Source organism: Drosophila teissieri, chromosome 3R (assembly GCF_016746235.2).
Source record: "Drosophila teissieri strain GT53w chromosome 3R, Prin_Dtei_1.1, whole genome shotgun sequence".
Classification (NCBI taxonomy): domain Eukaryota; kingdom Metazoa; phylum Arthropoda; class Insecta; order Diptera; family Drosophilidae; genus Drosophila; species Drosophila teissieri.
Window position 1 is genome coordinate 30,137,671 of NC_053032.1, and position 12,541 is coordinate 30,150,211.

Genomic DNA, 12,541 nt, shown 5'->3' on the forward strand with positions numbered 1-12,541 from the left:
AACTGTGCTAATTTTTCCTTCTTCTGTTTCTCCGTTTCTGCCCCCCAAAAAACAGAATGACGAATCCGAGGCAATGATAATCGATGAGGACAACTCCCTGGAGCAGCCAACCCCACTGGGCAAATATGGCTTGCCCCTGCACTGTCACACCTCCACGGCGTCGGTGCTGCGGGACTACCACCACAACCCGCTGATCAGTGGCACCAACTTCCAGCTGTCTCCGGTCTTCGGAGGCTCCGACTCTGGCGGCGGTGATGGCGAGACCGGGTCAGTGGTTTCCCTTGATGACTCCGTGCCCCCCGGCTTGACAACCTGCGACACGGATGCCTCCAGCGACAGCGGCATCGATGAGAACAGCCTGGTGGATGGGGTATCAGGGTCACCGCGTAAGCGGATGCTCTCCAGCTCCATCAGCACCGAACAAGTTGAGTGTGCACCACTGCGTTCGGATGTGGTGACTCCGGTGTCCCAGAAGTCGCTGGAGGAGGAGCTCGACGGATGCGGAAGCGGCAGTAACGCCCCCAGCAGGAAGACTTCGATTTCGTTCCTGGACAGCAGCAATCCGCTGCTGCACACGCCGGCGATGATGGACCTGGTCAACGACGACTACATCATGGGCGAGGGTGGCTTCGAGTTCAGCGAGAACCAGTTGGAGCAGGTCCTGGGTTGGCCAGAAATCGCCTAAATTCAGTACCTTAGCATGCACTGCATTTGACATGAGGCATTTTAGTTTTTGGCGGAGGACGAGAGAAAACATTGAAATTAAACTGAGCATCGAGAAGGAAGCTAACCAAAAGATTGATTTTGAGCCTTGCGTGAAAGTACGACCCCAACTTGACAACCGGACAGGACCCACACCCATACCCACCAACCACCAAACCAGACGATGATCGAACACTTGACCTCTGACCCCTGACCCCTTACCACGACCCTGGCCTCGACACCGACCCCATGCTAACCGACACATTTACAAACAGGAAGGGTTAATCACACTTGAATAGTTTTGTAGCCATGTTAACTGCCTAGAACAGAAGAATATACACGTATGTAATTTAGTCTTAATGTTTTTCTATATGCAAACCGTTTTACACAACAGATGGATGAGGAGCAACTTAGCAGAGGAGGTGGAAAACCAGTCGAAAAATAATTATAAACCTATAATAGTTTACAAAAAGATAAAAAAAACCGTCGAAAAATGTTCATAGTTTTTTGCTGGAAGGCTCAAAGAAGTTTTTTGGTGATGGTTGTATTCTGTTTTATAACTTTCAAGCAAAAATGCTGTGACGACAAAAAAAAGTTTTTGAACATGTTTTACAATAAATATAAAAAAAAAGAAAAAAAAACTAAAAAAAAAATCTTATATAGTTATGTAATATTTAGTTTAAGATTTTAATTTCAATGTTTTCAAGTGCTACAATGAATGCGTGTAGTTATTATAATATTTTTAACATTAACTAATTGAACTAAGTGAAAATTGTACCCCATTCAGTTGATCTTAACTTCAGGCTATACTTTGAGCATTTCTATAAATTTACTTTGTGTCAATCGTTTTCAATCACTTACGGATTTCTTATTCCCGATTACCAATTCTTTATGTAAATTAGTTATAATTCTGTGTAAGGCGCATCATACAAAACAAACTGTTTGCTTGCTTAAATCCAAATTTAAATCCAAATTCAATCAATGTTCAGTGTCTCCAAACTTGTTTTAATATATTAATTGGCAAAATAAATATAGAAATCATTTCGATGAAAGTTGCATGCATACAACTGCGATCCTTTTTGAACTTGGGAGGAAGTGGGTTTAATTTTTACAGAATTTAATTGGATTAATTCGAATTCACAATCAAATTCGCCGTTGGCGTTTAATTCGCCCCACCGCTTAGCAAAGACACGAACCACGTGCGTGTATAAACGTAGAATGTAGAACTGTAGAATGTATGTATAATTTGGTCTCGCTTGGAAATAAGTGTAATAAAACATAATAAGGAATAAATACATTTACTTAATACACTAAACAAATTAATGTGCTACTTGAACTGTACGTTATTTCGCAACAACTCCATGATTTGATCTTCAGGCGCCACCCACTTGCATTCCGGATATTTAATGGCGCAGTGATGGGGCAAGTTGGCCTTTCCTGCTTCGATGGCGTCTCGAAAAGCGGACTGATCCAACCAGGCCAGCAGCCAGGACCACTTGGTGGCTCCATCCAGCAGATGCTCGAAGTCCGAAGCCTGGCCTTTGATTACCTTTTCCCCTGCGTTGTGGGTCACAGTACAAAGGGATTTCAGCAGACAGGCGGTCAGGTCCACGTCGCTCTTGAGGAAGGTCCGCTCAATCATGCCCAGAATGTTGGGAAGAGTGGTGGCTATTTGAAAATAATATAAATAGAACGTATATAGAACTTATCTATAGATCTTACCCACTCGATCTCCAGTTTCATTGCGGTAAATCAGCTTAAAGTTGTCCAGGATTCCCGGCAAACTTGGGTTATCATCGAAAAGTCCCCTTGCGGTGGCATTTGTAGTACTAGGTGCTGGTGTGGATGACGACTCCTCTTCCTCCGAAGACTTCGGCTTGTGTGTAGAAGAGTTCCCGAACACAGGACGCTGCTCATCTCCTGTGATGGCCTCCAGTCCCAGGCTCCGGATAAGGTGACCCACCAGGACTCCACCGGCCACCACGAGCCCGCAGCTCACAACAGCAGCGGAGTTCACTATAACTAAAGGCTGTGGACAGAAATGCTCTAAACCTGTGCCTTCTTCACAATAGTTTCCTATTACCTTTGGTGGAGCATTGCGCTTTCGCTTGACAGGCACCTCCAGGAAGGGCACTAGATAGTCCAGGCCCAAGGCTATGTGTTTTCCCACTGTATCGAAGGATATCAGCTTGAATCCTTGTCCAGGGTGTGGCTGCTTGGCAAGCTTCTCCGGTCCTTCCTCCTGCTCCGACTCCTCCTCGCCACTGGCGGCCCAGATGACGGCGCAGCTGGCCAGGAGGGCACATGTCAGGTACAACAGCTTCATTCTTCCGCTGGCAGATCCGTTCGGGTGCGTAGTCGATGAGCATTTGAATCAATTTCCCAGGTGGTGTCACCACAAGACTTCTCATCCACCGCCGTCGATTTGCTTGGCTGGAGTAAGTGTGCACTGAGGAAAATTATTTATAACATAATAAAAGGAATAAATTCACAAATTTAACAAGTGTAGAAAGTATTAAGCTAGAATATAAATATATAAAAATATGAAAATACAATTGAATTTTTGCATTGATTGTTAGCTAAAGGTGAGTAGTTGCTGAGTACTTCACCTAATCATATTCCCAAAGCAAATGAAATGTTTTTCAGTGTAATTACCGCTTGGCTGCCTGTTGGCTGCCACAATTTTCGACTGCGACTCCAGTTGCCACCCGTGACTGGGAAACAAAATGCAGCAAAGTGGCGAGTGTGACATAACAGCAACGGAGGTGCGAAAACGATTAGCTGGAGGAAGTGGAGGAGTGTCGGCGGATGAAAGCGGAAGATAGCATAGCTACCTTCTCTAATTGGGGGAGAAGTGGCCGAAATTAATCCAATTTTCCGGCATTTCCATTATATAAGCAAACAGTCGCGTGCAGTAAAGCAGGTGATATATTTTGGATGGTTCTTTTTTATTCAAAATCTCTATCTTATGCTTAATTTATAAGTCAATAAATAATTAAATATAACAATGCTGATGGAATGGAACTTTTAATGTTACTATCCATTGAAGAACTCGGGAGCCCTTGGTAAACTCCCAGACTTCCAGTTCAGCTGATTGGGCCACTTGCAACTGCGATATGTGTGGGTGCAACTGCGACTACTTCTAGCAGATTGGATGGCGTGGAAAACTGCAGTGCCATCGACGATGGAGTGCAGCCAGGAGGAGCTGGAATGAGGAAGGTGGATTAACATATGGTTAACTTCGAGGTATTAAACTCCTAGTTACCTGGTCAATACATTGAGAGCCCTGGCATAGCCGGATGACAGGTTCTGCTGCAGATACTGACAGATCATGCGCTGCACACATACGGACACGTCGATGTTGTGCTCCTCCAGTTGCGACTCCACCACATCAGTCAGCCGGCGCACTATTCCAAAAAGGATATATACAAATAGTAGGATCCACTAAGAGGCTTGTACTGCATAGACTTACCGCCTCTGTCTGGAGCGGATTTGTAGCCATATCCATGGCCCACCGAGGTGATCACCAGTGGAGCTAGTAGTAAGCGAACCACAGCAGCTATAACTGCTCCAGCGGCCACAACAACTGCGGTGTTGACCAAAGCTCCAGTTCGCAGATTCAGTATGTTCTGTACGGCATTTCGAGCCAGATGCATGCTCCTCTTCACGGGAACTTTGAGGAAGGGCACGATGAATTCCAACTCCACACTCACATCCTCGCCGCTGGCATGGAAATGGAAGCCACGACCCTCGCGATCCTGTCCAGCATTCTCCCCTGCATCCAGCTCAAGTTCCACGTCCATTCGGCCGCTTTGCTGGCGCGGTTCAAAGTCCCGGAATCGAAGCATTCTGGCACTGGCATTGCCGTAAAAATCGCCGTAGCTCAGATCGCTCCCATCGACACTTTCGCCGAAGAAACCGAGCTGCGGAAACAGGGCCATTATACCCAGCACATGTAAGATCCGCACCAAGCACATGCTGTCGCTCCAGCGGCTGGAATCCGTCTGATTGTCACCCCCAAACTCGACGCTCGCTTGGAGCCCACTCCCTGGAGTCGGGGAATTACATGGCCCACGCTCCGGCAATCAAGATATGATATTCATTTAGTCGGAAAACCAAAGCGTAAGACGGAGGCGCGACTTCAACGCTTCGTGGGTCCCAAGTGGGGAAATTGGCGAATTCGCGATGCCAAATGGCCAACAATCGATGGAATAACGATAACTGATTCGCCGTGGATAAGGAAGAAAGCATGCAAACTTAAAGAAGTGATTCAACAAGTTTGAATTCGCGCAGTTGCTGCTTCTGATGGCGCAGGTGCAACAGTCCACAACGGCAGACACACTGGGAAAAACAAGTGTACATAATCATACACATAGGCAATGGTAATAGGTAATAGGTGGTGCACATTTCTCGCAGTGCACTGGCAATCTCAGATAAACTCTCCTTATTAGAAAGACATTTGTGGCCCGGAAAATTTGCATATTCCGCGAAGGGAACTCACTCATGGGCTGCAGTTATGTCACTTGCAGAGCGACGAAGGTTGGGTAAACAGATCGCAATTGGGCAATAGCCCATTTGTTCCCCATTTCGACCAAGTTTTAGATGGTAAGTGCGTTAACGTGTTAAGGTTAAGTAAACAAACTAGCGTTGGAGTAACGACCCCCATATATATGAAGTAATCATAGCAGAGATATGATCTATGGGGTAATAATGGGTAGGGCTTGAGTTCAGATGGGCTAAGGTTAGATAAACACATTTAAAATAATTATAGCACATATGATTAGTGGTTTCAAGCTACATATATTAACATATATGCAACTTATTATTAAGATGGTTTATGTGCTAGTTATAATATTGTAAAGTTACCTTCTTCGGCTAGAAACCCCATTAAGAAAACACGTTAATTGCAATTTTGTGTTTATTAAAACTTATAATTTAACGCGGTGGACTTTAAATCGGGACATGGCCAGGCTGAAATGGTATGTGGACAAGGGCTTGGGATGTGGATGCATTGGCGACCCGGTTTGACGCAATCAGCGGATGGAACTGTCGGAGGAGTGGGGTCCGAGGGTGGGATCGAATCGGACCATCTTCTTCGTTCTCCGCTTGACCCTCTGCCGCTGCCGTTCGCTGGCCAGTTCCCGGGACCAAGGCTCCTGGCGCTGAGGTGCTGTGGGCGGGTAGGCGGCCTGATCCAGGAGGCGCATGTGGTTGCCAGTGAGCGGCAGTTCCGAGTCGGTGCTGTAGCTGGGAGGACTACGACTGGGCTCGATTACCCGTACCGTGTTTTGGATGGCGGTATTATTGACGCGGCTGTAGACACTGGAATCGTGATGATCCTGGCCCGAGAAACCGCCAGCCACACGACCGGGGATCGGCTTCTTCTTCTTGGGCTTCTTCGGAATGTTGCGCATCTTGGGCGGCTTGGGCTCCTCCTGGATAACGCCCTTGCCATAGATCCAATTGAAAGCCTTCTCCCGCTCGCCCATCACACAGCTCTGGTACTGGACCGTGGCATCGGGCATATGGGGATACAGACTGGGATTGACCCAGTCACTCTCGTTGTACTGCGTCTCGCAGTGCTTCACGTGGGAGGTCTTCAGGCGCTCCGGACGCATCAGGCCCGCCGGCGGAGTGACCCCAAAGTCGAACTCGTCCTCGCTGTCGGAGGTGTCCGTTAGGACGAGCTCATCCTCGCAGGAGTCTATCTTCCGACGCTCGCACTCCCGGCGCACGTGGTACAGCAGCCTCTTCTTGTCCACGAAGCTGCGGCAGTAGCAGTTCATCAGGGACTTGTGGCAGTTGCACTTGCTGAAGCCCATTCCCTTGAGGCAGCGCTTCAAGTCGCGAATCTCCTTCAACAGTGGGTTCTTCACGATTCGGAACTGCACGGGCTTCATCTTCAGGTAGGGATTGGCGGAGCGGGCGAGCGTCTTGGCATCCTTGAGCGGACGCAGGGTAATGGTGTACACATCGTTCTTCTTTTCTATGTGCAACGTGGGAACCTGCACCAAATCCTCGGGCTTCTCGCCCTGCGGTGACTTGGGCGACTTCTTGTGCTTGTAGTAGGACATGTACTTGGACACGGGCACGTTGTCCACGGGAAAGTCCCTGAGGAAGTAGCTCATTAGCCCGCGAATGGAGCGTCGTATGGCGCCGGGTCGCCAGCCGGGCTTGTTGGCCAGCGGATGGGCGGTCCACAACCAGCCCATGTGGCCGGGAACCTTCTTGTCTGCCACCGGGGCATCCATATTTGCCTTGGGCCTCTCCGCCGGGCGGTACATTGAGTAGTACCTGGACTTGAAGAGTCGCTTGACCCTCGGGCGACGCTTCTTCGCCTTTCGCGGCTTGCCGCAGGCATCCTCCGCAGGCTCCTCCTTTCCAGCCTTCGTCCTTTCCGGAGATGCAGGACGACTCTGGCGCTTCCTGTGCGACTTTGCCAGGGCACAGGCCTCCGTGCAGATGTCCTGGATCTTCTGGTTCTCATCCGCGGCCTTAACATTGAACAGATCCCTCAGCTCCGCAAAAACCTTGGCCAGATCTTGCGGCTGGGATGGACCTTCTTGAGCAATGGGAATTTTGGCATCGGAGTGGGTGGCTTTGGTATTGGACTCGCGAATGCTGCGCCTCAGCAGCTGGTAGTCCTTCACTATCGTCTCGAAGGCTTCCGAGGTGCGTTGCGGATGCGCATGTTCCTCATGCGCCGAACATCCTTCGACCGATCCCAGGTCGAAGCTGAGGCTCTCCACGGGATTGTCCAGATGGTCCAGCAGAATCTGTTGGGCGGTGGCCTGCTCGTCGTAGGGTCGCTCCTTGAACTCCGGCACTGGCTTGTAGCCACAGCAGGGACAGGCGGCCACCTTGGGCAACCAGGAGACATCCTCGCCGCAGAGGACGCAGGATCGGGTGTTGCTGATGTGCATCTGGCGCAGTTTTGGCGAGGAAACCTTCTGGCACAGCCGGTTGACATTTCCCTCACCCAGAATGTTCTGTTGGCAGGCGGAGAACTGCGTGGCAGGAGCCGCCGGTGGCTCGAAGGTCACACAGCCGTCGTCCACGTTGGGACAGGAGTACACGGGATAGGGGCCAGCCATGTCGACCAAACGGGGAATGGGATCCTAAGGGAAACCATTTAGGAATAATATGGGACGATGGTTGTCTGGCTTTACCTGACACGGAACGAAAGTCTGGGGCTTATCCTCGCTGCAAGGGGGCGAATCCTGCGGCAGCTCCGCATCACTGGGCATGAAACCCGCACAGGGATCAAGGGAGGAGGTGGACATGAAGGACGCGTCCTGCAGATCCACATTCATGTTCGGAAAACACCCCCGCTCCTGGCCGCCCGCCAATCGTCCATCGACCGCATCTCTATTGAAGTTCAGGTGCTATCGCATTCAGGCTGCTCGAGGATCAAGTCCTGGTGGCGCTACTTACTCTTTGAGGGTCTGGCAGCGCATCTGCATGGCGAAGCGGATGTTCATTATGCCGACGGTGCATCCCTTGCAGGTCAGCTCCACGTTGGCATCGTGCACGATCTCGTCGAACTCGTTGATCATGCGGCTGACCACCGCCGCCGGTGGAAAGTAGCAGCCTCGTGCTGGAGAGGATTATGTGAGTGAATTGACTACGATTCGGAGGATCTCTGTGGCCTTACCGATCTCCTTGCGCAGATAGACCACGGAAATGTTGATGCCTTCGGCCAGCTGCCTCTGCAGGCACTCGGCCTCCATCTGGAAAGTCTTGTGCGGATTGAGCGGAAGACAGTTGACATTGATGCTGCTGGAGTCGAGGCAGATCTTGCATCCGCGGCACACATTCGCCTTGATCTGCAGCTTGTCCTGGCACTCGAAGTCCCTGCCGGGCATGTTGAGCTTCTGGACAATCATTTTGGCGGCGAAGCAGCGCATGTAGTCCCGGTTGGGCTTGCCCTTCTGGCCAGGAGCCGGGCACCTGGGCTGGTAGACCTCTTCCCGGTTCTTGACCGGACAGGAGGAGCAGCAGCACGCGCCCTTGCCCTTCTTGTCCTTCTCCGGGGCCTTGCCCTTCTCCTCGTACGTGGAGCAGTGCATGTAGTCCGCCTTGCAGCTGGCCAGCCGGGTGCTGACCATTCCGCGGTGCTTGTAGTACGTGTCCCAGTCCATCAGCTCCTCCACCGGCTTCTCCTTCCGCTCCACGGGCTCCGGCTTGCACAGGAACTTCTCCATCCTGGCCGGCTGGTAATCGAAAGCGGGTCGTCCAAGAGTTTAAAAATTTCGTTGCACAAATAATTTTAAAAAGCGCACGAGGTACGTCACGAGAATTCACATGAAAGTAAGCAATTTATAGAGAACTTGAGCCTGAAGCGATCGACCTGAACTTTCAATAGAGAATGAGCTGGGCTTCCGAATCCGCCCGTAAGGCCCGGGTGAAGTAAGACGCACGGCATCCTGGGTTAGCTGGAATTAGGTTAGCATAGAATCTCATTATTTCAATAAATCCCGATTCCCAAAGATTGTACAACTACTGCCCCAAAGAAAAGTTCTATTGAATTACAGGCAATTCTTGCCGGAGCCGTCATTTATTCAAAGATTTCAAGTGTACTTGTGATTGCTTAAATCAAAACAACTGGACTCCGCCGTCAGTTAGTTGGACCTGTGCCAAGGTCTGTTCAGTGGCGCTGGATCGAACCTCCGGGGATCATCGTAGCCACCGACATTCCGGAAGGGCAGCTGCTTGCGTGGCTTCTTCTTGGGCGGATTGCGCAGGCGCGGCTTCGGCGGATCCGCGTGGACATTGCCCTTGCCGTAGATCCAGGGGAACATCTTCTTTCGCTCGCCCATCACGCATCCGCCGTATTGGACCAGCATGTTGGCCGGATGCGGGTACATGGTGGGAGCGGCCCAGTCGTGATCCACGTACTGCGTTTCCGCGTGCGCCCTGTCCGGCTGACGCACCCGATCGGGCTTGATGACTCCAGCCGGAGGAGTAACCCCAAAATCGTACTCCCGATCACTGTCATCGTCGTCGCTGTTGGGCGAGTACACGAAGGTATCCGAGTTGTTGGGCCAACCCCGCTGGCGACACTCCTTCTCCACCTCGTACTGAATCCGCTTCTTCTCGACGTGACTGCGGCAAAAGCAACTGGCCACCGGACGACGACAAGTGCATGGGGCGAAGCCCTTGTCCTGCAGGTTCACCCTCATCTGGCGGAGTCCTGCTGCCATGGGATCCTTAGTGATACGGAAGACTACGGGCTTCATATCCGCATAAGGGTTGGCGCTGGAGGCCAGGGCCTTGGGATCCTTCAATGGACGCAAGGTGATGATGTACTCATCTCCCTTCCGACTTATGTGCAGCGTGGGATGCTGCACTAGTGGCTCCTCCAGCTCCTGGGCCTTGCGGCCCTTTCGGTGTCTGTAGTGGTAACGCGACAGACAGATGTTATCCACAGGAAAGTCCTTCAGAAAGTAGGACATTAGTTGGCGGATGGGTCGCGAAATGGCGCCTGGTCGCCACGACTTGTGGCGCGCCATCTCGCTTTTGGTCCACATCCAGCCCATGTGGCACGGAATCTTGCAGTAGCCCGTGTGCTTGCTGCCCGAGATGCAGTCCACATGGCCGATGCGGGAATCCTTGGATTCCCTCCTCAGCTTCAGGAAGGTGTAGCTGCAAGGAAAGAGGTTTATCCATCTGAGTACAGTGTGCATTTTAGTATCTTACCATCGAGACTTTTTGTGGTGGGTGCGCTTCTTCTTGGCATGCATTCTGGGTGGCTTGGGATAGGCCCTGTCAATCTCGGCCAGCGTCTTCTGCAGCGCCTTCCTGGCCTTCCGGCGCGCCTTGGACGACTTGCTGTTCCGGCAGGCGGCATCGCACTCCTTCCTCAGCTCCTCGGCCACCGCATCCGCCTCGTCGGCTCCCTTCTTCTTGCCGTACATGTTCCGCATCTCCGTGAAGATGGAGACCAGTTGAGAGCGACGCAGTGAGGTGTCCGAGTTGGTTTGCCCAACGTCTTTTTTATCCGTTTGGGATTTGGCTGCAGCTGGAGGAAGTGCCTGTGGCAGTGGCTCCGTCTTGCACTCATTTTCCTTGAAAAAGTTATCGCAGAGCTTGCGGATGCGACATCGAGTGCAGGGCTTTCCGCCTTGGCAGCCACATTGCTTCGGCACATTGGGATCATCCTTTTCCAGGGATTTCCTGTTCTTGTCGCCCATGGCCTCATCATCCGCCGACGCTCCGGACTGGTCCAATTCACAGGGCTCCTTGCGCAGGCAGTCCCTCAGCAGTTGCTGGGCAGTGGCCGTGAGATCGTAGGGCTGCTCGCTGGAAGGTATATCCTCGAAGGTCTTGTAGCCGCAGTAGGGACAGGCGGAGATCTTGGGCAGCCAACTGATGTCGGAGCGGCAGAGCTGGCAAAGATTCGGTGGCTTGTAGGCCTCCTGTTTCAGAACGGGCTCTTTCACCGGGCAAGTGCCCATGAGCCTTCGGCGAGCGCCCTGCTCCATGGAGGCAGTCAAGGATAGGGCCTTCCTCTTCCTGGGAGGCTTTTCCGCCTTGAACTCATTGGTGTCGCAGGAGGAGGTATCCGTGCTGGTACTCGGCTGCTTGCACTTGCAGTGCCAACAGCGGGACTTTGCGTGCGAGTCTGGAGGACTGGGCACTTTTATCTGATCCAGACCCAGTTCATCGATGAGCTTCTTCAGCGCCGCCTTTTCCCTCTTCTTCTCCGTGCCCACATCCGGCGGTAATTGCATTCCTTTGAGGAAACAACCACACCTGGAGGAGGCACCTCCTTTGTTGTCCTGACCCTCCTGATTCTGGCTGGCGGCGTGTGGACACTGGAAGGGTGCGCCGGCGTGCGACATCAGGCGCTCGTCCGTGATGCAGCTGTTCGTGGCACACTTTCCGGAACGACCCAGGGTGAAGATGATGTCCTTCTTGTTGATCGACTGATCCACGGGCTTGCACACGTCATAGCAGCCAAACGGAATCAAGCCGTAGCTAGGGAGGATTGTGATTGAAATGCTACATTTGGTTACCACTACTTACTTTATATCCGGTGGAGCGGAGCTGATCTTCAAGAGCAGCTCCACCTCACCCACTCTGTCGGCCTTGGGCCCTTTGGTCAGCTGAACTGTAACACTCTGGGTGACCGAAAAGGTGGGGTCAGTGAGCTGGCGCAGGATTGGGGAGTCCAGCATGGCGTTGCCCGATCCAATGAGCTCGTCGTTCTCCTTGAGCGTCACGCCCACGCCCTTGGAGGTGAGGGCGCCTATCAGCTCGCAGGGACTGGTGGTGAAGCCACCCAATGCATCCATGGGAAACTGATCCACGAAGATGCGCTCCAGGGACAGCTCCTCGAAGTCCTCGAACAGCCGAACCGAGTAGATGGGCCTCGAACCGCCACTGAAACTTGCAGACTTGCGGGGAACTGGCAAGGTGGAGTTCACAAGGATTACGTCAAAGACATAGTACTGCGTCATGTCGATGCTATTGGGTAACTATAGCTAAAATAGTGGAAAATTTCATTCACTCTCTAAGGATTTGGCTAGAAACTTCTTTAATTTGTTTTTATATAAAAGTCCAGTCTGAATAAAATCGATGTGTGCAGGAACAGATGTGTGAATAAAATGGCAAAAAGTTTAAACTAGAGATTGTCAAATCAGTACTGTGGCAAAGGTCACTTGGGTCACTTCAACAATTCTCAGCCCAATAATAGTATTTTTTTGGAAAATTGTATCTACTTATTCGATTTAGTAACATAATAAGCAATATTACTTATCAGCTACAAAGAGATTGCCTTGTTTAGTTCCATAACTGCCCACATTTGTGCACAATCTGCAAACACTCAGATTAGAAA

General features: G+C 51.3%; 5 protein-coding genes across 7 annotated transcripts in view; 1 reads left to right on the plus strand and 4 right to left on the minus strand.

Moving 5' to 3' along the window:
• LOC122620206 (protein similar) overlaps nt 1–1,760 on the plus strand; it is a 64,916-nt gene extending 63,156 nt beyond the window's left edge. For all 3 annotated transcript variants that reach the window (XM_043797570.1, XM_043797567.1, XM_043797571.1), the window contains one exon: nt 56–1,760. In XM_043797570.1, the coding sequence (XP_043653505.1) occupies nt 56–685 (630 nt within the window). In that variant the 3' untranslated portion in view covers nt 686–1,760. The remainder of the gene's footprint in view (nt 1–55) is intronic.
• Nucleotides 1,761–2,029: 269 nt separating this feature from the next.
• On the minus strand, nt 2,030–3,028 carry LOC122621720. Its single transcript, XM_043799677.1, has 3 exons — nt 2,786–3,028; nt 2,425–2,731; nt 2,030–2,370 (listed from the first exon to the last, which is right to left on the minus strand). Exons 1-3 carry the CDS (start codon nt 3,026–3,028, stop codon nt 2,030–2,032), a joined length of 891 nt encoding a protein of 296 aa, XP_043655612.1.
• A 710-nt stretch (nt 3,029–3,738) lies between these two features.
• Nucleotides 3,739–4,679, minus strand: LOC122621721. The gene is made up of 3 exons (XM_043799678.1): nt 4,175–4,679; nt 3,968–4,109; nt 3,739–3,907 (listed from the first exon to the last, which is right to left on the minus strand). The coding sequence occupies exons 1-3, from the start codon at nt 4,677–4,679 to the stop codon at nt 3,739–3,741; spliced, it is 816 nt and encodes a 271-aa protein (XP_043655613.1).
• A 927-nt stretch (nt 4,680–5,606) lies between these two features.
• Nucleotides 5,607–9,076, minus strand: LOC122619773. Its single transcript, XM_043796889.1, has 4 exons — nt 8,357–9,076; nt 8,137–8,299; nt 7,872–8,070; nt 5,607–7,820 (listed from the first exon to the last, which is right to left on the minus strand). Exons 1-4 carry the CDS (start codon nt 8,904–8,906, stop codon nt 5,736–5,738), a joined length of 2,997 nt encoding a protein of 998 aa, XP_043652824.1. The 5' UTR covers nt 8,907–9,076; the 3' UTR covers nt 5,607–5,735.
• A 154-nt stretch (nt 9,077–9,230) lies between these two features.
• LOC122618964 lies at nt 9,231–12,314 on the minus strand. The gene is made up of 3 exons (XM_043795563.1): nt 11,731–12,314; nt 10,402–11,682; nt 9,231–10,347 (listed from the first exon to the last, which is right to left on the minus strand). Exons 1-3 carry the CDS (start codon nt 12,162–12,164, stop codon nt 9,324–9,326), a joined length of 2,739 nt encoding a protein of 912 aa, XP_043651498.1. The 5' UTR covers nt 12,165–12,314; the 3' UTR covers nt 9,231–9,323.
• Nucleotides 12,315–12,541: the final 227 nt, after the last annotated feature.

Bases quoted from the DNA above. Each gene is read 5' to 3' on its own strand.
- LOC122621721 (XM_043799678.1), bottom strand. From the start codon at position 4,679: ATGTGCTTGGTGCGGATCTTACATGTGCTGGGTATAATGGCCCTGTTT. The intron at 4,110-4,174 runs GTAAGTCTATGC...TTTTTGGAATAG, and splicing joins ATCCGCTCCAGACAGAGGCG to TGCGCCGGCTGACTGATGTG. The intron at 3,908-3,967 runs GTAACTAGGAGT...TCCTCATTCCAG, and splicing joins GCTCTCAATGTATTGACCAG to CTCCTCCTGGCTGCACTCCA.
- LOC122621720 (XM_043799677.1), bottom strand. From the start codon at position 3,028: ATGAAGCTGTTGTACCTGACATGTGCCCTCCTGGCCAGCTGCGCCGTC. The intron at 2,732-2,785 runs GTAATAGGAAAC...TTCTGTCCACAG, and splicing joins AGCGCAATGCTCCACCAAAG to CCTTTAGTTATAGTGAACTC. The intron at 2,371-2,424 runs GTAAGATCTATA...ATTTTCAAATAG, and splicing joins TGAAACTGGAGATCGAGTGG to CCACCACTCTTCCCAACATT.
- LOC122619773 (XM_043796889.1), bottom strand. From the start codon at position 8,906: ATGGAGAAGTTCCTGTGCAAGCCGGAGCCCGTGGAGCGGAAGGAGAAG. The intron at 8,300-8,356 runs GTAAGGCCACAG...AATCCTCTCCAG, and splicing joins CTATCTGCGCAAGGAGATCG to CACGAGGCTGCTACTTTCCA. The intron at 7,821-7,871 runs GTAAAGCCAGAC...GGTTTCCCTTAG, and splicing joins AGACTTTCGTTCCGTGTCAG to GATCCCATTCCCCGTTTGGT.
- LOC122618964 (XM_043795563.1), bottom strand. From the start codon at position 12,164: ATGACGCAGTACTATGTCTTTGACGTAATCCTTGTGAACTCCACCTTG. The intron at 11,683-11,730 runs GTAAGTAGTGGT...AATCCTCCCTAG, and splicing joins TCCGCTCCACCGGATATAAA to CTACGGCTTGATTCCGTTTG. The intron at 10,348-10,401 runs GTAAGATACTAA...CTTTCCTTGCAG, and splicing joins CACCACAAAAAGTCTCGATG to CTACACCTTCCTGAAGCTGA.